General features: G+C 53.8%; 1 protein-coding gene across 1 annotated transcript in view; it reads right to left on the bottom strand.

Moving 5' to 3' along the window:
* Window positions 1-743: 743 nt before the first annotated feature.
* The window catches only part of LOC308278190 (immunoglobulin lambda-1 light chain-like), a gene marked incomplete at both ends in the record, with an annotated part of 74391 nt that continues 52569 nt past the window's right edge, over window positions 744-22565 (bottom strand). The window contains 2 exons of the mRNA XM_080717813.1: window positions 744-1063; window positions 2421-2460. Coding sequence (XP_080573939.1) covers window positions 744-1063; window positions 2421-2460 — 360 coding nt within the window. The remainder of the gene's footprint in view (window positions 1064-2420; window positions 2461-22565) is intronic.

Genomic DNA, 22565 nt, shown 5'->3' with positions numbered 1-22565 from the left:
GGGTGGAGTTCAGTCCGTGGTTAAAACTCTGGAGCCCACAATGTTCATCCACGAACAAATGGACCTTAGGAACCGCTGGTGCGAGGTGTCGGGCTGGGATCCAGGGGTCAGTGGACTAGACAGTAGTGCTGACCTTGGTCTCCCAGGGCCTTGGATACTGTGTGGACCCGGGGGCACCCAGAAGAGTGTGGGTGCGTGAGCACAGCCCAGGTCAAGGGAGCCTGTCAGTGAGCGGGGTCTACAGAGGGCCTGCGGGCCTGGGCAGTGTCCCTGGGAGGTAGGAGAGGGTGAGCCCGGATGGGAGAGAGGGGCAAGGGGCTCAGGAGCTCTGTGAGCCTGAGCTCCAAGGAGAGGTGGACCCGGAAGCGAGAGTTGGCCCTGTCCACGGCAGAGCAGGGAGCTCGGGGGAGTGTGGTCACAATGTGCACATTAAACAAATGGCTGAGGGCCGTTCCCTTGTTTGAGAATATTCCATGAGTTAGGGTGATAGTAAAAGGATGGTTCAGGGAAACGTCAGAAATCTTTCTCTGGCCACTTTCTCTTGGGGTCCCAGGATTGGGTTGGCCATGAAAGATGGTCCAACTTAAGATGGGGAGTTTGTAAATAAAAGGAGCAGAGAGTATGTTTTCTGATGGAAAATGAGGATTTTTATTGAGGGTTGATGGGTGGAGGGCTGGGGAGGCAGGTGGGGAGACCCCTCCCAGGGCATTAAGCCCAAGGCCCCAGGTGGGTGAGCGCCGGGCCTAGGCGCACTCCGCGGGGGCCACGCTCTTCTCCACGGTGCGGCCTTCGTGCGTGACCTGGCAGCTGAAGCTCCCGCGAGCTCTCCACTGGGCGGGCGTCAGGCTCAGGTAGCTGCTGGCCACGTACTTGCTGTTGCTCTGCTTGGCGGGCTTGGTGGTCTCCACGCCCTGGGTGACGGGGGAGCCGTCTGCCTTCCAGGTCACCGTCACGGCGCCCGGGTAGAAGTCGTTAATCAGACACACCAGGGTGGCCTTGTTGGCCTGGAGCTCCTCAGCCGACGGCGGGAACAGAGTGACCGAGGGGGCGGCCGTGGGCTGACCTGCAGGCGGGGTGGGGAAGGACAGGTGGTCAGAGACCTCTTCTCCTTCATGGAGCTCTGGACCATAGTCTGCGAGTTGGTTAAGGCCTCTTGGTTAAGGCGAGTTGGTTAAGGCTTGATGCAGGGAAGTTTAGTTGGCACCTGTTGGACTGAGGTTGGTACGTAGGTGGCCGAGGACACTCACTGGATGGGACTCTCCCTATTGGGCTCTTCACCTGGGGAGTCCTTTCCCCTTTACCTGCAACCCTGGGCACAGGTTCATGTGTCCTCTTTAACACCCCTGCCTCCTGCCCCTCAGTACTGTTGGGACAAGCCTGAGCCCTTATCCCTCTCTGTTGATCTCTGTCTGGACCTCTCTTCCTTGGTCCCTTCTTCTGGATCTTCCATGCCAGTGTCTGTCAGTCCTGTTCCCTGCTCTCCTCCTTTTCTGTGGAGGGTTTTTAGGTACTCTCAATCCCTGTCACAACCATTGCTGCCTCTGCCAAAGGGCCCCCTCCGCTGCCTGGCCAGGGTGTGGGTGTCTGTCCCTGGTTCTGGGTCCTGGTCCTGGGGGTTATGGCCGGTTGAGGTTTCCATGGGTTTGGTGCGTGGCCCAGTGTTGTGACTCTTCTAATGGGCCCCCTATCATCTGAAGGTGTTTTGGGATCCGTCTTTCCTAGGACTCTTCCTGCCCAGAAGCCTGATTCTACTGGGATGCCTTCCCTGGGGACTCACTTTGGGGTCTCTCCTACAGGTGTAAGATAGGCAGGTGCCCATATTTGGACTTGTGAGTCCCAAGCTCCACGTGTCCATGGTGTCCTGCCTGTGCTAGGGGAGAAAGGACCCAGCAACCGTGTCTACCTTCTCCCAGGAAATCCCTTCTCCATTTTTTTGTCTCTTTCTCACTTCCTCCTCTACCTCTGCACGTCCCTAATCTAAGGGCTCTTCTCGGGGCATTGACGCAGCCCCATCACTGGGGGATGGAGGACAGACCCCAGGAGGCTAAGCGCTTCCCTGACCCCTTTGTAAAACCATTAGTCCTAGACCTCTAACCGGAGACCCCTGTACTCCTGGACCTACAGCCCCAGAACTGAGATAGGTGGACATTTCAGAGCCCAGAGAAGAAAGATTCCTTAGGCATATTCATGAATACAGAGGGAGGCTGCAAAACCAGGAGGAAGGGGTCCCCGCATGTGACCCTCCCATCCTGGCAAGTGCCCCAGAACTGGGGACCAGCTGGAGACCGGGATTGGAGGCACGAGGTTACAAATTCCCACACCCCTTAAAAACTCAGCTATAGACAGGCTAGAAAGAAGAGAAAATTCGACCCCCATGTCACCTAGGAGCCCAGAGAGGAGAGAAAAAGAGAGAGACTCACCGAGGACCGTCAACTGCGTCCCTCCGCCGAACACAGCACACTGTGACACAGACACGCACACAAACCCCCTTCTACAGCGCGGCCCGGTCCACCTGCAGCTGCGTTAGAGACCCAGAGTGCAGCCTCCTCTCACGGGGCTGCTCGCGCTATGCATGGGTGCATCAGATCGGGTCCCCTGCCTGACCTGGAGCCTGGTCTCTGGGGGCTGGGGATGATGTCCATCCTAGGATATGGTTGGGGCTGGACAGGGTGCCTGTGTGTGGGGTGTATATTTCCAGCTAATGGCATTTCTAAAGGGAGCTGTGTGGCTTGGTTTTGCTGGTGCTGGGGATGTCAGGGTCCAGGAGTAGGAAGAAGAGGAAGATGAAGAAGAGGAGGAGGACCTCCTGTTTCCAACACAGACATTATGGAGCTGGAATCCGCTGTGTGGAGCTGGGATATGAAGAGTATCCCACAAGCCCCCTCACCCCACATTCTGAGCCAGGAGGTGCCGGAGAGAAAAGATTGGGACTGGGAATTTGGATAGTGGATACAGAACATTTTTTTTTTCTACCAGGAACCTAAACCCTACTGCAAATTCCTGTGCTGTAGTAGCTATGTCTGGGCTGCCCCAAAAGTGCGGTGGATAGTCACTGTTCCTGCTGCTTCCTGTTTCCAGGGGTCTGCCCCGCATGGGGCTGCATCAGCACTGGGGTGGTTTAGAGCACTTCCTGGAAGGTGGGTGGGAGATTTGGGCTGCTTGCTCTAGGGTTTATCCTGTGAGAGCCAAGTGTGGGGATCCCCGCTGCCCTATTGACATCCTTCTGGCTTACACACGCACCCATAGACACTTGCTCCAACATTCCTGAGCACAGATGTAACGCAGCCAGCCAGTGGTCATGGTGGTCACCAGCGCCGGGTGCACCCGCAGCCTAGAGACACACGTCGTACCCCACAAGGGAAGCACATGTGCTGTCTGGGAGCCCAACACCAGGGCTCTGATATGCGTCCTTGTCCTGACATATTACTGATATATCACACCTGCTCACACACCTGGCAGATCTCACTCCCCTCCCCGACAGTGTCCCCTCGGCAGGAACCCTGAAGTCTCCCGTGACCGGCCTGCGGCTCCCTGAGCCGACTCCTTCCCCAGCCACCTCCTACCACACTCAGGCTTACCGTGGACAGGGACACCTGCCCTGCCCAGTGTCAGTGGCCTCCATGGGGGCACACAGCCCTGCACTGTGAGTGGTCTTTACTCAGAGTGCAGGGGCCTCATGGGAGATCTCGATTCTTCCAGAGAGACCCACACACATGTCATGGCAACGTGTGAACACACATAGGTTTGTTGTATGCATCTACTGTGGGAAGGTGTGTGTTTACTCATGGAGATATGCGTGCATGTGTGTATGACTACATGCATGCGTGTTTTGTGCAGTATCTAGGAGCCATTCCAGTCATTAGAATGAGGATTTTTTTTTTTTTTGCATATAAGCATGTGGCCGGATCCCAGAATTTGGGTTCTGACTTGGAACTCAGCAGCCCCATTGTCAACCATAGGATGCCTGGACCTTGGGCACTTTTTTGTTTCTTTATTTCTTTTTTGTGGTACTGTAGGTGGAACCCAGGGGCTTTTCTACCTCTGGGCTGCACTCCCAGACCTATTTTCTACTTTATTTGGAAACAGGGTCTCACTAAGTTGCTGAGAGCCTCACTAAGTAGCTGAGGCTGGCTTCGAACCTGTGCGATCCTCCTGTCTCAGCCTCCCAAGCGTGGGGATTACAGTACACGCCATCATGCCTGGCTCCTTGGGCACTTATGACGGGTCAGTTAGGAGCGGAGCTGATCCCTTCTCCCAACTGCCTGAATCCAGTTGGAAAAGCCTCAGACGTGTGTTGGACAGGCACACTTGGCTGGGAGCCTGGAATGAGCGACCGGAATCCAGGGGGAATTTCCTAACCATGGGGGCCACAGGGATTGTGTCCCTGGAGAGGCAGGAACAGGGTGGGCCTGGGAGGAAGCAAGGAGCTTCGACTCTGAGGACAGAGCTGTAGGAGGGATACGAGGCACAAAGAAGGTATGGCCTCGGTGGTGGGGATTGGGCAAGACCTCTGAGACAGGGCTGCGTGGAGTCGGACTGTGAGGGCCCAGGCTTCCAGCGATGGCCTCAGACATTGTCCCGGAGCCAGGTCCAAGGAGAGATGGGCCCTGAGCAGGTGGAGGTGGGCAAGTCCAGAAGAGCAGGAAGAGAAGGGGATGTGGGTGAAACAGTACAGGTTTTACCCAAAGGCTGGGCTCCTGCCAGGGCCGTCCTTTGTTCTAGCGTGTTCTGTGGCATTAGAGAAAGGGACGATGTCTCTCAAGGAATCATCAAGCATCTTGGGCTGTGTATCCTCAAGGTGAAAGGATTGGGTACATCTGATATGATTTTAAGTTAAGACAACTTAAAGTTAGGAGTATGTAAATGAACATAGACAAGGACCATGTTTTGTGATAGAAAATGAGGATTTTTATTGAGCGTTTCTTGGGTGGAGGGAGAAGGGCTGGGCTGGCGGGTGGGGAGACCCCTCCCGGGCCTAGGCGCACTCCGCGGGGGCCACGCTCTTCTCCACGGTGCGGCCTTCGTGCGTGACCTGGCAGCTGAAGCTCCCGCGAGCTCTCCACTGGGCGGGCGTCAGGCTCAGGTAGCTGCTGGCCACGTACTTGCTGTTGCTCTGCTTGGCGGGCTTGGTGGTCTCCACGCCCTGGGTGACTGGCGAGTCATCTGCCTTCCAGGTCACCGTCACGGCGCCCGGGTAGAAGTCGTTAATCAGACACACCAGGGTGGCCTTGTTGGCCTGGAGCTCCTCAGCCGACGGCGGGAACAGAGTGACCGAGGGGGCGGCCGTGGGCTGACCTGCAAGGTGGACCAGGCCAAAGGGATCAGAGTCCTGGTGTCCACCTGGGAGCCGCTGACCTCAGTGTGTGAGGAGGGGGTCCTCATGTTCAGTGACTCAGGTTTGAGCATTGAAGCCGCAGAAGATGGGCGGGGGAGCTCCTCATAGTATCTGCCATGTTTCCAGAAGTTTCCTACTTCGCCCCAGGGTATCACCTCGCCTGGACATCCTTGGGTCAGGGCCTCCAGCTCAGATGTCTCCCCATCACTCCTGCCCTGCCTCCTCCTGACATCTTGGCCTGTCAGTCTGGCGTCTGTCTGCCATCTGCTTGTCCTCTGAGCCCCTGGGGCTCCTGTGCACTGCCCTCTGGGGACGGTGCTAGCTGACCCCTCTGGTCTGGAGCACTGGAGGCCAGCTGCGGGAGTCTGCGTGCACCCTACTCTCTGTCCCCTGGGCCTCTGCAGTGGGTTGGACCTTCTCTAGCCACGGCATCGGCATCCCAGCCTGGCCTGCGCTACCTCTCCTTCAGGCCCCTGTGTCGGTCCCCCGCTCCCGCCCCTGAGTCCGCTCAGGAGCTCGTGCTTCTGAGAGCATTTCCTGCAGAGACCAGGAGCTACGTCCACACCCGGCCTTCAGTGACCCTTCTCCTGGCTGCGGGCTGTCCAGAGCCGCCTCCTCCCTTCTCCTCCTCACCAGATGTGCTGAGTCCCAGTGTGGCTTAGAGTCTGTTCCTGGCAGTCCCGGGGAACTCAGGGATCCCTTCCCTTCCCACTGTGCCCTGGTGCTTGATACGGAGTCCACGGCCCAGGAGACCAGGCCTGGGTTCCGCCCCGCGGCTCCCTCAGTCTCTCCAAAGTCCCCATTTGTCACTCCCTTGGTGCCCCTCGTCCTTTCCCCCAGGTGATGGGGCCTCAGTTTACCCCATCACTGTCTCATCGCCCAGAAGGAAACACAAAGGGAGAGATAGAACAAAGCAAAAGTTGGGGACCAACATGAAAACAGACCTACAGAGACACACAGACAGACAGACAGACACACAGACGGACACACAGACACACACACAGACAGACTTACAGAGACACACAGACAGACAGACACACAGACAGAGAAGGGAACCTCAGTAGGGCGCGGCTCCAGGGTCAGAGGTGGGTAGCCCGCCGAGGCAAGAACGAGGGTCTGAGCAGAGAGGGAAGAGTCCAGCACCCTCAGAGTGAGATCCAGGGAAAAGCTTGAACCCAGACAAGACACAGAAAAAGAACAAAAACAGCAGAGAATCATCCCAAGCCCTCGGGAGAGCAGAGAGGAAGGGTAAGAAGTCACTCACCCAGGACGGTCAGCTGGGTTCCTCCTCCGAACACCCAACACAGTGACACAGACTTGTGCAAAAACCCCTCCCTGCTGGGCCCTGCCCCCGCTCCACCCCATCTGCAGCTGTGTGAAGGCAGCCCCCGATGGGACTGGGCGCCCCGCAGGACAGGAAGCTGCCCTCGCGGAAAGATGAGAGTGCCCGGTGCTGTCCTTGGGCAGGTCTGGGAAAGGCCTCAGCGGAGGGTCAGCTGCACCTAGTCATCCTCGCTATGGAAGAATGACTTTGCAGGACAAGGAGATGCAGGGAGACACGCACAGCTCGGGAGGCTGGGGGCTGCGGGGTAACCATGGAGAGCCCCCAGACCAGCAGGCCAGCTCCTGTAGCTCCTGCCTGGCTGGGAGCAAACCCTCGAGAGCCGGGGCCACTGGTGGTGATGGCAGACCCGGAGCACGTGTAGGAAGCAGTTTCAACTCTTATTTCCATCCTACACACAGAGGAACGACCGCAAATTCTAAGAGCACCCTAGACAGAACCATACGCGCACATGTCGCCTGGCATGATGGCGTACACGCCTATAAAATTTCAGTACTTGGGAGGCTGAGACAGGAGGGTTGCAGGCTGGAGGCAGGACTCAGCAACTTAGTAAGACCCTGTTTCAAAAAAAAAAGGGCTGGGGGTGTAGCTGGGAGGTAGAATGTCTCTGGGTTCAAGTCCAAATATGGCACAAAACTCAATCAATCAATCAATAAAATAAAGAGTAGCTTGGCATGGGGGCAGCAGTAGCCCAGATGGGCTGCATCCCATTGCTGTCTCCGCCAAGGCCACTGTTGTGGCCCTGGATGGTCTCAGCTTTTGCATCCATGCAATGGGCTCCATCGGGTGCTGTGGGCATTAGAACCCTTCTATGCTTTCTAGTTCCAAAGCTGGAACTACACAGGGCTGGCTATGGCCAAGCTCCTAGGGGACCCTTCCTCTGCGCATGGGGCCTCCGGAGCTCCCTGTGTTGGCGAGTTCTATCCCTGGCTTGGCCGCTCTGGTGAAGGCAGCTCCCTTGTCTCTGATGATCTGGACACACAGAGAGGGTGGCCTGTGAGCATCCAGAGAATAGAGATGACTGCCAGAGACAGCGGGGACCAGCAAACCGAGGTCACCTCGCCCACCGTCAGGGCCCCAGAGCAGCGTGTCTCTGATGTCAGGCAGGTGCACATGGGTGTCTGAGCCACACGAGAGAGCTGGGGAATGGGGCTTGGCGAGACAGAGGGTCTGGGGGCGCTGAGCCTTCCTTGCTTGGAGCTCTTTCTCTCAGCATACTCTCCCTGCCACGATCTATTCTGACCTGGACACAGTTCTATTCTTTGATTCGTCTCTGACAATCAATGAAGGCCAGTTCTGTGATTTTTTCTCATTTGTCCAAGTCCCCAAAATGCCAGCAGACTCTTCCCTGGCTCCTGCCTTAGACCCACCCTCACCCGTCTCCGCCCTGGCCCCTCACGTGTGCGGTGCCGTCTTTATGGTGGCAATCCCAGCCCCACGTTACTGCCAATCTCCAGCCTGACTCAACCCCTACACCATCTGATCACACAGCGGTCACCCCGGTGTGCCGCAGCCTCGCCCCAGGACCCCCACCTGGCTCCACTAAACACAGGTCTCTTTCAGAGTATTATAGGACTGTCAAGGGCTGGGAGGAGGGTCGACCTGCCGGGAGAAATGACGGCCTGTTCCTTGTTACCTTCCTTCCCACTGTAGGACTCGCCAGCTGCTTTACGTAGTTAACACGCCCTGCGCAAGTCTGAGCACTGCATTAGGTCCCGCCTTCAAGCCCATCCAGGGCTCCTTGGTGGGGACACCTCACGTGGTAAATGCTCTCCCAACTAGCTCCCTCGTATAGAAAAGGAAAGTGCCCTGGACACAGCCGTGGGCTGACCTGAGTGGACTGGGGGGCTGAGTCACCAGAGCAGAGCCCAGGGGCTGGGGAGCCCTGACCTAAAGTCTCTGTGACCATTCATAGTGTGGTTCTCTTGTCCAGGGGACCCTCCTTCTCTCTTCTTTCCCTTCATGTCAACTCAAGTCTCCCTAAAAGCCCTTTCCAAGTCACCTCTGCTGGCTGATCCGGCCCAGCCTCTCCCCTTGCGGCCTCAGTTTCTCCATTATCACCAGGTTGAGTCATATACTCCGTCCTCCCCGATCTGGAGTCTAAGCGTAGAATCTGATCCTGATCGCCCAGGCCTTCGCCTTAGCCCAGCTCCCCACCTCACTTCACAGCCTTGCCTGTGAACCGGGGGGCCCCGCCCAGCCTGGTAGGATGGTCCCGGGGTGCGCGGGGAGTCCCCGAGCCTGTGCTTAGTTTATGGGCGTGCTGGGCCTCCTGTGCTCTCGGATACCAGGTTCTGCTCGAGCTCGGTGCACTCGGCCCTCCCGTCTCCCCTGGCTTCATCCTAAGACCTTTGACCTCAGCTGTGTTCTTGGGGCTGCTCCTCCAGTCGGTGGAGTAGAGCATCTGCCCCCAGTCCCGAGCCTCTGAGGACTCTGGATTTTACCTGGCAGCCAGCTGCGTTGCTGAACCCCCAGTTTTCTCCCTCTTTCTTCATCTTCTGAAGTCTAACATGCCTTTTGAGAAAGGTGGGACGCGGATCCATTAACTTGTAAGACACCGGGCCCAAGAGTAAAAGGGTTCCCAGGACAGATGTGTCTTTGCTTCTTTCTGATGACCATCCCGGGAGGGCCAGGCTATGGTCACCTCACCTAGTCTGATCTGTCTTGCTGTTGCTCTGTGCCCTTAGAGCCAAGCAGAGCACCAGGAAGCTGTAGTCCAGAGCCAAATCTCTCTACTTCTCTCTCCATCTTCTCCTTCTTTTTCTCCTTCCCCTTCCACTTCCCCTTCCCCTCCTCCTCCTCCTCCTCCTCCTCCGCTCCTTCTCCATCTCCTTCTCCTTCTCCTCCTCCTCCTCTCCTCCTCCTCCTCCTCCTCCTCTCCGTCTCCTCCTCCTCCTCCTCCTCTCCTTCTCCTTCTCCTCTTCCTCCCATTCTTCTTCTTCTTCTTCTTCTTCTTCTTCTTCTTCTTCTTCTTCTTCTTCTTCTTCTCCTTCTCCTTCTCCTTCTCCTTCTTCTTCCTCCTCCTTCACTCTCTCTTCTCACTTCTCTCTCTCTTCCCCTCTCCTCTTCTTCTTCTCCTTCTTCCTCCTTCACTCTCTCTTCTCACTTCTCTCTCTCTTCCCCTCTCCTCTTTCCTCTCTCTATTGAATCACCTCCTCAGTCCCCAGAGGCTGAGATCACAGCCCTATCCATGTCCCTGGGTCTTCTCTGTGGCGGTTCCAGCCTAGGTGGACATCTGGCCCTTATCCCAGATGTTGAGGGACCGTGGACCTTTTCTGAGGCCCAGTGTCCCTCATTAGAGCTGGCATCTGTTCCCCTTGGGCATCTGCCCTAGAAAGTGGGAAGAAACCTCATCCCTGACAAAGGATAAAGGAGGAGGAAGAGGTACAAGTATTAAGAAAAAAACTTGATCCTTGCAAATGATGTGACGGTCTACCTACAAACCAAGAGAATCAGCTGAAGAACTATTAGAACGCACACGGGAATTGCAGTGGCTGACTGCAAGAGACGTAACAGCTCATAGATCTCTCTGCTGCCCAAGCAACAACCATTTAAGATAGGTCACTGAGGGGACATTTACACCAGCAGTAAAATTAAGATGATGATCATAAAGAGGGCTAGATTTGCACGAATAAAATCTAAAACAACGCAGAAGATGTGCGCTTCCCGGATGCGAGCACGGGTTGCCCGCACTCATGGCGTTTATTGCACACCCTTGCGGGCGCAGCACCAAAGGGCCGAGGACCAGGGACCCGACCTCAAAGTTCAGCAGGAAGAATGACAAAGAGCAGGTGCAGGTGTTTTGAAAAATAACAATAATGAAGGTTCATTTCCGTCACAGATACAAAAACATGTAATGGAAAGCTAAAATAATCCAAACGGGGTGGACGAATGCAGGAATAAATCAATGCATCAGGAGAAATACAGACAAAATAATTAATCAGTAATTTGGCATTTCACTAAAGTCTCATTTGTGTTCAATGAACGTGTGGCAGCTGTCTTTCCATTTGGAAAATAAACAAGCAACAGCCATTTAGGTTCCAAGTACACAAAATAAACTCCAGGTAAAAGTAAACACGCACGATCATGTGCACAGGGGCACACACACACGCGTGCACACATGCACGCACACCTGCAGTAAAATTAAGAGATACACACACACGCCACCACCACCACCTCTCCCAAATGATGAAATGACAAAAGTAACAGAATAAAATAAAAACGATTTTATAATATTAAAATAAAAAATTACTTTTTTTACGTGGTATGGATTACAGAGACCATCCAGAAAGGGCGAAACCAATACAACGTAACCTAAAATAACACCCATCCTATGGTGAAAGGCCTCATAAAAAAAAAAAAGGCGTAAAATAGACCAGAGGAAAATATCTACAGTACGTGTCCTGAACAAGAGGTCGATGTTCCAAATAGATTAAGAGTTTCTATAGACATGTCAGAAGGCACAAGCAACTCAGTAGAAAGGCGGGCAACATAATGCACAGAAGGAATAAAAGCAGCCAATAGAAACAGGAAAGCACAGCCAGGTGTGATCCAGTCCTCGGGGGGCTGAGACAGGAGGATCGCAGGTTCGAGGACAGCCTCAGCAAGCAGTGAGACTCCCATCCACACAGCAAGATCCTGTTTCAAAATAAGGAATAAAAGCCGGGCGTGGTGGCGCACGCTTGTAATCCCCGCACTTGGGAGGCAGAGACAGGAGGATCGCGCAGGTTCGAAGCCAGCCGCGCGCGCTGGCTTAGGAGACCCTGTTTCCAAATAAAAATGTAAAATAGGTCTGGGAGTGTAGCCCGGAGGTTCAAGGGCTTCCAGAAACCCCAGTACCACCAAAATAACAAATAAAAAGGTTTGGGGGTGGGGGTGGGGGTGTAGCTCAGAGGTAGAGAGGCAGAATGCCCCTGGGTTCAATTCCCAGCACCAAAAAACCCAGAAACAAAAGAAAAAAAATATATGAAAGGATAACAAATTTCACTCATCACGGCCATTAAGTAAACAATAAAACAACACACACAGTCTATTTCCTTTTTTGCAACCCGTAGGCAAGGTGAAAAGGACAGCCATATCACATCACTGGCAAGGATGTAGGAGAAAGGGCACTGCCACTCACTATAGTGACTATAACCTTAAACAGCCCCTTGGGAAGGAACTGGGAACCATGATAAAATTTCAAAAGCACGTCCCTCTGATCCAGAAATTCCGCTCATAGGCGTTTGTCCTTTGGGGCTACAGGAGTGCTCTACCACCCCCGCCATGGACTGCCCCTGCAGTCACCTTGGCTTATTTTCTAGTGGGAATAACCTAGGTGATCATTCAGAGGGGAATGAACCTTCTGGTTCATCCAAATTTCCCATATATAGCCATTTATAAGAATACAGATAGAGCCATAAGGATAGATAGAATAAAGATAGACCCATATAGATTAATCTAGGAAATGTCAACAACAGATTGTTTAAGGAGCTAGTTGCAGGGTAATATGTAGAACAGGATTTTATTTTGAAAAATAAAATCTCAACATCAATACTTTATCAACTCTCTCTCTCTCTCTCTCTCTCTCTCTCTCTCTCTCTTTATCTTCAAGGAAACACACTGAAAAACTTTGAAAGTATGTACACCAATATGGCAGTGTTCATTGCTGGGGAACAGGTTTCTTTTAAGGGGGGAGAAGAGAGTTGGGAGATAAAACATTGCTTTTTGCTTTCTGTGCTTCTGTGTTTTATATATATTATTTATATTTAGAGCTGTATATAAATATTATAATGCTTTTTACAAACAGTACACATATTTACAAAAAGTATTACTTTTGTATTGAACTTATTTAAGGAGATAAAAATGAAATATTTCTTCCCATGAACATTTTTATAAAACCAGACAACTATAAACCTAAAATTGAAATTAAGTGCAATCCCTCCCAGCCAGAGACACACCACTGAAACTTTCTATATTTTTTGACAGGCTTTTGAAAATGCATGACGCAGAAATTTAGAACTCCATTGGGTGGGGTATGGTGACCCATGCCCGTAATCCTAGTACTTAGGAGACAGACAGGATGATTGCAGGCTGGAGGCCAGCCTCAGTAACCTAGCAAGAACTTGTTTCCAAATTAAAACAAGAAGAAGAAGAAGAAGAGGAAGGAAAGAAAGAAAGAAAATAGGGCTGGGGGTATATCTGAGAGGTAGATCACCCCTGAGTCTAATCCTTAGTACCAATAAATAAGTCAATGATGGGGGGGGCAGTGGAAGACCTGCATCCTGTGTAAAGAGAGGGGTACAGCCAGAGAACTTGGGGGGAGGCCAGAAAGGCCTTGTGCAAACAAACATCTCAGGAATCAAGGTAGGTAATGCTGCCTTAGGATATTAAAGATAAAAAAGAATGCAAACAGATGCCCACAGGTGGATAAAACACCCACAGGCTAAGCTGGCGTCGCAGGCCCCTCCTCGGCCGATCCCCTTCTCCGTCACCCATTCCCTGCTCCACAGCAGGGACCCCGCCTCCCCAACTCGGTGCGCCCTTACCTGCCTCGGAGGCTTTGCGGGCTGGCGGACTGCTTGCTCCTTGGGCTCCAGGCTCACAGTCCCGCTCTGTGGTGCTGCAGTTAGGGGCAGCGGGCCTGGGTGCCCGCTGCAGGGCCTAGCAGCAGCAGGAAGGTGCCACGCTGCCCGGGCCCGGGCCCAGCCTCCTGGGAGCCTCCTCTGCCTTCGGGGCCCAAGGCACCTCTGGCCTGACCTGTGGCGGGGGCTCCCTGCAGGAGACACCTCTGGTCATCTTGCTGCTGGTGGTTTGTCCCAGTGCCTAGGAGACTATGTGGCCCAAGGCTCCGTTCTCCATTCTGGACTGGCTCTGGTCCCTGCCTCAGTGGGCCAGCTCCAGGGCCCATGGCGGGCAACCCCAGGGCCTCGCTCAGAGAGACATCTGCTGAGTGCCTGCTGTGGGCAGGATCAGGGCTGCACTGCTCCCCAGGCTGCAGCCTGCCTGGGCCCGCCCCTGGCCCTGGGTGGGGCACACCTGGCCACTCTGTTCTTGCCCTCTTTCTCCCCTGGACCCAAGGGCACCAGAGTTCAGCAGAGTGTTCTGCAGAAGCCTGAAGAGGCCTTGGAGAGTGGCTGAGCAGGCGGATCGCAGGTTCGAGGCCAGCCTCAGGAACTTAGACTGTTCCAAATTAAAAAAATAAAATAGGGCTGGGGGGTGTAGCTCAGAGGTAGAATGCCCCTGGGTTCCATCCCCAGTACCAAACTAATAACAGGAATGATGACGTTGATGTTGATGGTGATGATTTGGGTACCCAGGCTCAGGGGCACAGATGTTGCCTGGCTCCCTCTGCATGGCCTCGTGGAACAGTACAAGGACTCTGGTCTCTGGCCACTGCTGCTTCTGCGGCAAGTGAGGAGCCGGTGTTGGTCTGGCCCAGGGCTCCGGCGCATTCCACCAGCACCCACACAGCGGAGGCGGGTTTGCGTCTTAGCTTGTGACTTAATGGGTCGGCTTCTCCTCTCCTGGGTTTGACCTGCAAGACTCTCCAAGCTGGGCTTTTTGTTCCTCCAACTTCTGAGGCCCCGCCCAGTTGGGGTGCTGGTCACTCGGGCCTCTGACTTTGGGCTCCTCACATCCTGGGGGGCTGGAGGAGGGGTCCACTCTGGCTATCTGGGCTGCAGCTTCTTTCTCCCCAGCACCCCTGTGTGGTTGAGACTTTCTGGGGGCTCCAGCCCAGAAGCTGTGGTTTCCGCAGGGACAGCCCCAGGTCTCTGGGGGAGAACAGGGGACTGCCCCTGAACGTGCACCCCCAGCTGCTTTCCGTGATGTCTCTGCACCTGCCATGGCCTCTGGGCAGACATCTTATTGTCTCGCCGCAGACCACATCCTCCCAGGGTGGTGAAAGTGGGAAATTGGGCGTGGCCGCATCCTGGTACAGCTGGTACATCCCGCAGCTGGTACAGCTGTGCAGCTGCAGCTCTGGCCGCCAGGGCCCCCCCTGCTCCACTGTGATGTGCTGAAGGCTGGGCCCAGGCCCTGCAGAGGAGTCTAAATGTGACCCCTTTGGCACGCCCTGGAGCCTGGCCCTCCCCACCCGGGGCAGAGGGGGAGGCCTGTCCAGTTGCTTCTTGGTTCAGCCGCTTCTGTCCTGCTTTTCTGCTAGAGGGGCGCCCCCTCCATCCAGTCCTGCCCACTGTCCACTCACAGGCCCCAAAGACTCTGCCTGTGGCCATGGCTCACTCAGCCCTTGCAGGCCCCTCTGTGCTCAGCTCCCTACTCCCCACGTCGCCAGACTCCGGCCAGTCATCTTTCCCATCCCACTAAGAAACTGGGGAAGGGGGCGGGGGGGGGGGGCACGGGCAGAAGGAGATGGCCAAGTATTGATCTGGCGACATGGAAACATTCCAAGTCTCTCAGCACAGGCTCTGCGGAGCCATGTCCCCTCCAGGGGGCCTCCAAGAAGCCCAAAGACCCAATGATCCTTGGGGGTAGCAGCTCCCGCCTCAGCTCTCCCCTTGGGGAATTGAGAGACTCCTAATCCCTCTGTAGATGCCACGGACTTGCCGACCTGGCAAGGGTCTTATAACTTCCTACTCTCTTCTATGGATGAGTTAGCGAGTGAGGCAAAGGGAGGGAGGGCTTCTCACCTAAGACACACAAGCGGCTCAGTACAAAGAGTGTCCTGGGACTGGCCAGTACCAGCCAGAGAGCTAAGAGAACCAGCCTACAGGGCCCAGGGGCCTTCTACCTCTGGCCGTTAATCCTGACCTATTTTATATTTTATTTGGAAAAACAGAGTCTCAGTAAGTTGTTGAGAGCCTCACCAAGTAGCTGAGGCTGGCTCTGAAACTGTGCGATCCTCCTGACTCAGCCTCCCAAGTACTGGGATTACAAGCTAGCGGCACCACGCCCGGCTTGAACCAACCCTTTTGTGTATGGAGTGGATCCAGCCTGAAACTTGGGAGTGGGGTTTGGGGCCAGTTTAGCACTTTTTTGTGTGTGTACTAGATACTGAACTCAGGAGGGGCATTCTACCTATGAGCTACAGTCCTTTTCATTTTCAAACTGAGTCTTGCTAAGTTGCTGAGGCTGGCCTCCCACCTGTGATTTTCCTCTCAAGTACTGGGTTCGGGCATGCACAAAGTTTAATTCCTTAACTGTTACCGCCCAGCTGCCTGGAAGCATCCAGGAGGGGTCAGCAGAGATCAGCTGTAGAGCCTTGAGCCAGAAAGGCACGGGGGTGAGAGGTGGGGAAACCCAGGGAAGAGATTCTGGTTCTACGCGTCTCTTCTGCCTGTTTAGCTTTCCGTCACTATAACAAATACCCGAGATGAACAGCTTACAGAGAGAAAAGGTTTGATCTGGCTCACGGTTTTGGAGGCTTCATTCTGAAGCCAGAGCCTGTGGTGAGAACAGGTCATGCTGAGCAGCAGGTGGCGGAGAAGAGCATCTGCTTTGTGGCCAAAAGAAAAAGAGGAGGAGGCAGGGATCCCGTCTTCCCATCAAGTCAAGGGCACGATGACTTGAAGAACTCCCACTGGCCCTCGCTCTTGAAAATCCTACCACCCTGTCTCCCCGAGGTGCAACCTTCCGGCACATAAATCCTGGGGAGATTTTCCAGTGTGTCCACACTGTTTCCATTGTGTCGTCTACACTGGAACTGTAGCCAAGTCACGCAGGGAGAGTGCGTGGGAGGCACTGGCTGACCTGGAATCAGAAGTAACTGGGTGACACAGTGATCTTACGGGGCCAGCTTCACCTCAGCTGAGCCCTGGGGTGCGCGTGCGGCCGCCCCGGCGGCCCTGCCCGGCTCTCCTAGCGAGGCTGGATGCTAGGCCTTCGCATCCTCACGTTGGTTAGCGGCTGGAGGCCAGCTGCTGGGGGCAGGAGCACGGCGTAAGGCGAGGGGTGTCTCTTTATCCACGTGGTCCCATGGGTGCTGGTGGAGGAGGGCAAGGCTGTCTGCAGGCAGCTCTCCCTGCGGGTGGGGCAGTGAGCCTTCATTTCAGCAAGGGATCCGCTGGCCCATCCAATTACCCACCACGTGAATCCACTTGAAGCCAGGTGGTTTCCACGTCTCTGCTTTTTGTAAATTAGAGTATGAACTCAGCTAGGAGCCGTGGCTCACACCTGCAATCTCAGTACTTGGGAGGCTGGGACAAGAGGCTTGTCATCCCCACGCTGGGGAGGCGGAGACAGGAGGATCGCGCTGCCTCGGAGCCAGCCGCGCTGGCTTAAGAGATCCTGTTTCCAAATTAAAAAAATATAAAATAGGTCTGGGAGTGTAGCCCGGAGGTAGAAGGGCTTCCAGGAACCCCAGTAGCACCAAAACAAAACAAAACAAAAAAACAACAAAGAGTATGGACTAGGTCTCAACTGATAGATCATTAGAAGTAATTTTGAAAATCACGAATAAGTTTTGGTATAGAACTCGGAGAGAGTTCAGGACAGTACGTGACTCTCTGTTACTCAATGACTTATTTACGAGGCTAACGTTTCTCTGTCCCAGTGAACCGGAGCAGACCTGGGCGGGATCCGACTCCTTTCTAACAGTAAGTCGTGCGAATTGATGGGTCTATGAACCGACACCATTGAGTGATCACTTATGAAGGCATTAGTTTACGCTGTCCCGATTCACCCTCATAATTATAATGATAACGTGGAAGAAAATGCTGCAACACAAAATCACGGGAAATAAAACAAATGTTTTGGTATGAGTGCACGGCGATTATACGTGGTGGGGAGGGATCTTGGGTAGAATGGGTTGTGAGTTGGAAGTGTATTATATCATCTGCATGTCCATCATTCATCCCAGTAGACTGTGCGCTTCCTGAAGGCAGAAGCTAATAAATATTAATAATGAAATGAATTGAAAGAACTTGTGCAGGCACATAATAGGCAAGTCAGTCTCCTCCCTCTGTTTCTTTTCTTTCTGTCTTTCCATACTGGGGATTGACTCAGGGATGCTCTGCTTCTGAGCTACGCCCCCAGCCCTATTTTATTTTATTTTTTTATTTTTTTTCCTTATATAATATTTTTTATTAATTTATTTTTTAAATTGGTGCATTGTAGTCATATATCAATCACATTGGAGTACAAGACTTGAGAGGATATACAAGCACACATCATCCAATTAGCCCTCCTCCAGCCCCCATCCCTTTCCCTCCCCCTCCCTCCATCCTACACTTCTTTGGTGATTTACTTTGATACATTTGTTTATGTACCTCCTGCGTTTTAAAGAGGCTCCGTCCTCCAGTATTACATACCCTCTGATTGGTCACATTAGTTGCTTCACTATAGGGCCCTTTCTATAGCTCAACCTCTTCCTGTTGCCCTTTTCCTCCTAGTTATTGCTGATTAAGAGAAGCGTCTGATTTATATTTTCTGCGATATTTCTCTGTGCATGCTGCGTTGCAAGTACCGATCCCACTCTTGATGGTCCCAGTAGTGGCCTGGCTACTCAGTGGACTGATCCAGACCTCGCTGGCTCAAGCAGCGGCCTTGCCTCATGGGAGGCCCCAGTTCTGGTCTCGCTGGCCCTTGCACCGGTCTAACCCCTAAGCTGGCTTTGGTCCCGGCCTTGGAGGCCGCAGGAGTGAACTTGCCTCACGCCAGGCTCCGATGCTGGCCATTGGCCCCTGCACCGGCCTAACCCCTTGGCAGGATTCCAATCCCGGCCTCGGAGACCCCAGCACCGGCCTAGCCTCACGGCAGGCTCCAATGCCGGCCTCGTTGGCCCCAGCACCGGCCTAACCCCTCGGCAGGTTCCGTTCCCGGCCTAGGAGGCCCCAGCACTGGCCATGTCTCACGGCAGGCTCCGATGCTGGCCTCGCCTTACGGCAGGCTCCGATGCCGGCCTCGCTGGCCCCAGCACTGGTCTAGCCCTTTGGCAGGTTGTTATCCTGACCGTGGAGGCCCCAGTATCGTCCCTGCCTCAGGCAGGCTCCGATGCTGGCCTCGCTGGCCCCAGCACCGGCCTAACCCCTCGGCAGGCTCTTATCCCGGCCTCGGAGGCCCCAGTACCGGCCTTGCCCCATGGCAGGCTCCGATGCCGGCCTCACTGGCCCCAGCACCGGCCTAACCCCTCGGCAGGCTCTTATCTTGACCTCGGAGGCCCCAGTACCGGCTTTGCCTCATGGCAGGCTCCGATGCCGGCCTCGCTGGCCCCAGCACCGGCCTAACCCCTCGGCAGGCTATTATCCTGGCCTCGGAGGCCCCAGTACCGGCCTTGCCTCACGGCAGGCTCCGATGCCGGCCTCGCTGGCCCCAGCACTGGCCTAACCCCTCAGCTGGTTCCGGATCCGACCTCGGAGGCCCCAGCACAAGCCTTGCCTCATGGCAGGCTCCAATGCTGGCCTCGCTGGCCCCAGCATCGGTCTAACCCCTCGGCAGGTTCCAATCCCGGCCACGGAGGCCTCAGTAGTGGCCTTGCCTCACAGCAAGCTCCGATGTCGGCCACTGGCCCCGGCGCCCGCCTAACCCCTCAGTAGGTTCCGATCACTGTCTCTGTGGTTATTATTCCAAAGGTTCCAGGTGTAATGTATCAGATCTCTGCCTCCCCTGAGTATTGGCCACTGGCATTGCCACTGCCTCCACCGTTTCAAATCCTTCCCTGGCTCTTTTTCCACTCTGAATGTTGTCCAGTGTTCCTAAGCATGTGTGATGGTAGCATTCGACATTTGGTGTAATTTCTCCAAAAAAATAAAGTTGGTAGGATCCGGTTTCTGCTTCTGAATACAAGTCTCCACCACCATCGCGGAGAACTCTTTCAACACCGCATTTCTCCTTGGTCTCCGCTAAACTCTCTCCTTACAGGTGATGTCTGGGATTCTTAACAATATAGAGAAATAGCAGTCCTCTTTCACGGCAAATTTTTCCATAAGTTCCAGTGCATTTAGATAAGTTTTGTCTGCATCTCCAGTGTCCTGGCATCCATAACGGCTTTCTTACCTCCTCTCTGATATTTTTCTTTATCTTTTTCTGTTCTGGGCCCGGTTTCTCCAGGGGTCTGGCGTGCTTCTCGCAGTTTGGCCCGGGGCCCAGAGTCCCGCGACCCGGGCCCCGGCTGGTGTGCCCCGCGCGCGACCCCCGCCCAGAACCCAGCGTCTTACTGGGCCCGGTTTCTCCAGGGGTCTGGCGTGCTACTCGCAGTTCGGCCCGGGGCCCAGAGTCCCACGACCCGGGCCCCATCTGGCCCCATCTGGCGTGCCCAGTGCGCGACCCCCGCCCAGAACCCAGCGTCTTACTGGGCCCGGTTTCTCCAGGGGTCTGGCGTGCTACTTGCGGTTCAGCCTGGGGCCCAGAGTCCCGCGACCCAGGCCCCAGCTGGCGTGCCCCGCGCACGACCCCTGCCCAGAACCCAGCGTCTTACTGCGCCCTATTTTATTTTGAAATAGGGTCTCACTAAGTTCCTGAGGGGCTCACTAAATTGCGTAGGCTGGCTGGGTTATTTGCTGGCCTCCTCCTGTCTTGGTCTTCCCCATAAATGGCTGGGATGATGGGAGTGCGCCCTGCGCCCAGCTTTAGCAACTTTACTTTTAATTAATAAGAAATGGAGCCAGGCATGGTGGTGCATGCTTGTAATCCCTGCACTTGGGAGGTGGAGACAAGAGGATCGTGCTGGTTTGGAGCCAGCCTCACTGGCTTAAGAGACCCTGTTTCCAAATAAAAAATATATAAAATAGGTCGGGAGTGTAGCCCAGAAGTAGAAGGGCTTCCAGGAACCCCAGTACCACCACCACACACACACACACACACACACACACACACACACACACACAAAGAAATGGAAGCATCAGTTACCCCTAGCAACTGCAAGACTACAAATAATCTTTATAATCTCTGATTTGAAAGAGGATCTCTCTGTGGCTTCAAGCACGACTGGAATTGTTCCCTGCGTTTCATCTTCTACAACAGCCTATAGAACACGTTGAATTTCTGATCAAAATATGAATTTTACCAGACCTATATTGGATGATTCTTGTGGAACAATTTTTCTAAAGTGATTCAACTCTCTAAACAAATAATTTCATGCAAGTCTAGCTTTAATTTTGCATTTTTCATCTTTATTGGAGTAATATGGGCATAAAAACTGTGAACTTTAGGGAGCACAAAGTGGTGTTGAAGAACGAGGACCCCGAGGAGTGGTTACCACCAAGAAGTTAGTGCGTCCATCAACACGCACTCACCGTCTCTGTGTGTGTGCGCGCTGAGGACACTTAGGGCCCACCTCCCAGAAAATGTACGGGATAAAGCACAACAGCACTAACTGGGCAACTTGTGTAAACTTAGATACCAAGAATAGCTTATCCTCCCTCACTGAAACTTTGCCACAAAGACCCACAATTCCATGACTCCATCAATGCCAAGCCCGGCCACCGCCATCCACCCTCTGCTTCCACGAGGTCCACTGGTGTAGAGTCCACATCTCAGCGAGTTCATGTCAGTCTGTCTGCTTGTTTCACTTATTGCAATGTCTTCTAGAGTGGCACATATTGCCAAAAATTTCAGAATTTCCTTCTGGTTTAAGACTTAATAAACACTTAGCATAATATGGCTGACATGTCTTTGTAGGTACACATAATTTTAAAAACCAGTCAATAAAATTAAGAGCATTTTCTTTACACAAATATTTTACATAGAATGTTTGTTAAGTATAAAGTGAGAAGGAATTTAAGGCCCATCCTTTGCCCACATGGATGTGGGCTCGGTGGGACCTCACTCTGCACACGCCCGCCTGCGCATCTAAATGAGTGAAAAGGCTGGGCGTGGTGGCGCAGGTTTGTAATCCCCGCGCTTGGGAGGCAGAGACAGGAGGATCGCGCAGGTTCGAAGCCAGCCGCGCGCGCTGGCTTAGGAGACCCTGTTTCCAAAATGAAAATGTAAAAAATAGGTCTGGGAGTGTAGCCCGGAGGTAGAAGGGCTTCCAGGAACCCCAGTACCACAAAAAAATAATAAATAAATAAATAAATAAATAAATGAGTGAAAAGAAATAATAGTTACAGCTTCGCTAAAGACGAACTCCCGGGCTGAAACCAAATCACTCTGAAAATAGACAAATCTAAGGCCAAAGTGAAAATAACTAAATTCAAGGGTCTCACAGGTGTACACCTCTGTTCTATGACCTAAGCAAACCAGGAGAAACTGAAAGCCAATAATTACAAGAACAAAATATGGACCAATAAAGAAAGGTAAAAGAATGCAAAGAAAATCATGTTTTAGCTACATAAAGATCTATAACTAAATTATCTAAAGGATTCGGAAAATGGATACACACTTCTAGGGGTGGACTACAGGTTGGAGGAGTTCTGCAGCGCTTGTCCCCATCAAGACAGACAGACGGCACTGGAACAGGACAGGCACAGGGAGGCGACGAGAGGAGACTCATTAAGGAAGGGCGGGTCGGAGCCAGGGCGGAGTAAGCAAGGTGGCATGACGTGAGCCCTGTGCGGGACACCACAGGCGAGCTCTGTCAGGTCGGGAAGCTTTGCTGAGTCCTGACGCCCGTGATAATTCACAAATCAAACATCACATAAAACAGAGCAACAGAAAACACTGATGCCAGTTCCACGCAGAGTTCTGCGGGAGAGAAAAGGAACCGGGGCAGAGCGAGGCCACTGCGCAGCCCCGCTGGACACGCGCTTCCTCGGCCGAGCAGAGGTCACTGGGAAGGGCGAGGGCAGCGTGGACGGCTGTGACGAATCAGACGCGAGGGCAGCGTGGAAGGCTGTGACCAATCAGACGTGAGGGCAGCGTGGAAGGCCATGACCAATCAAACGCAAGGGTAGTGTGGACGGCTGTGACCAATCAGACACAAAGGCAGCGTGGACGGCTGTGACCAATCAGACGCGAGGGCAGCGTGGACGGCTGTGACCAATTAGACGCGAGGGCAGTGTGGATGGCTGT

This window comes from Muscardinus avellanarius (genome assembly GCF_963383645.1).
Source record: "Muscardinus avellanarius genome assembly, chromosome: 21".
Lineage (NCBI taxonomy): Eukaryota > Metazoa > Chordata > Mammalia > Rodentia > Gliridae > Muscardinus > Muscardinus avellanarius.
The sequence above is the reverse complement of the archived record's forward strand: the minus strand, read 5'-3'. Positions and strand labels throughout refer to the sequence as shown.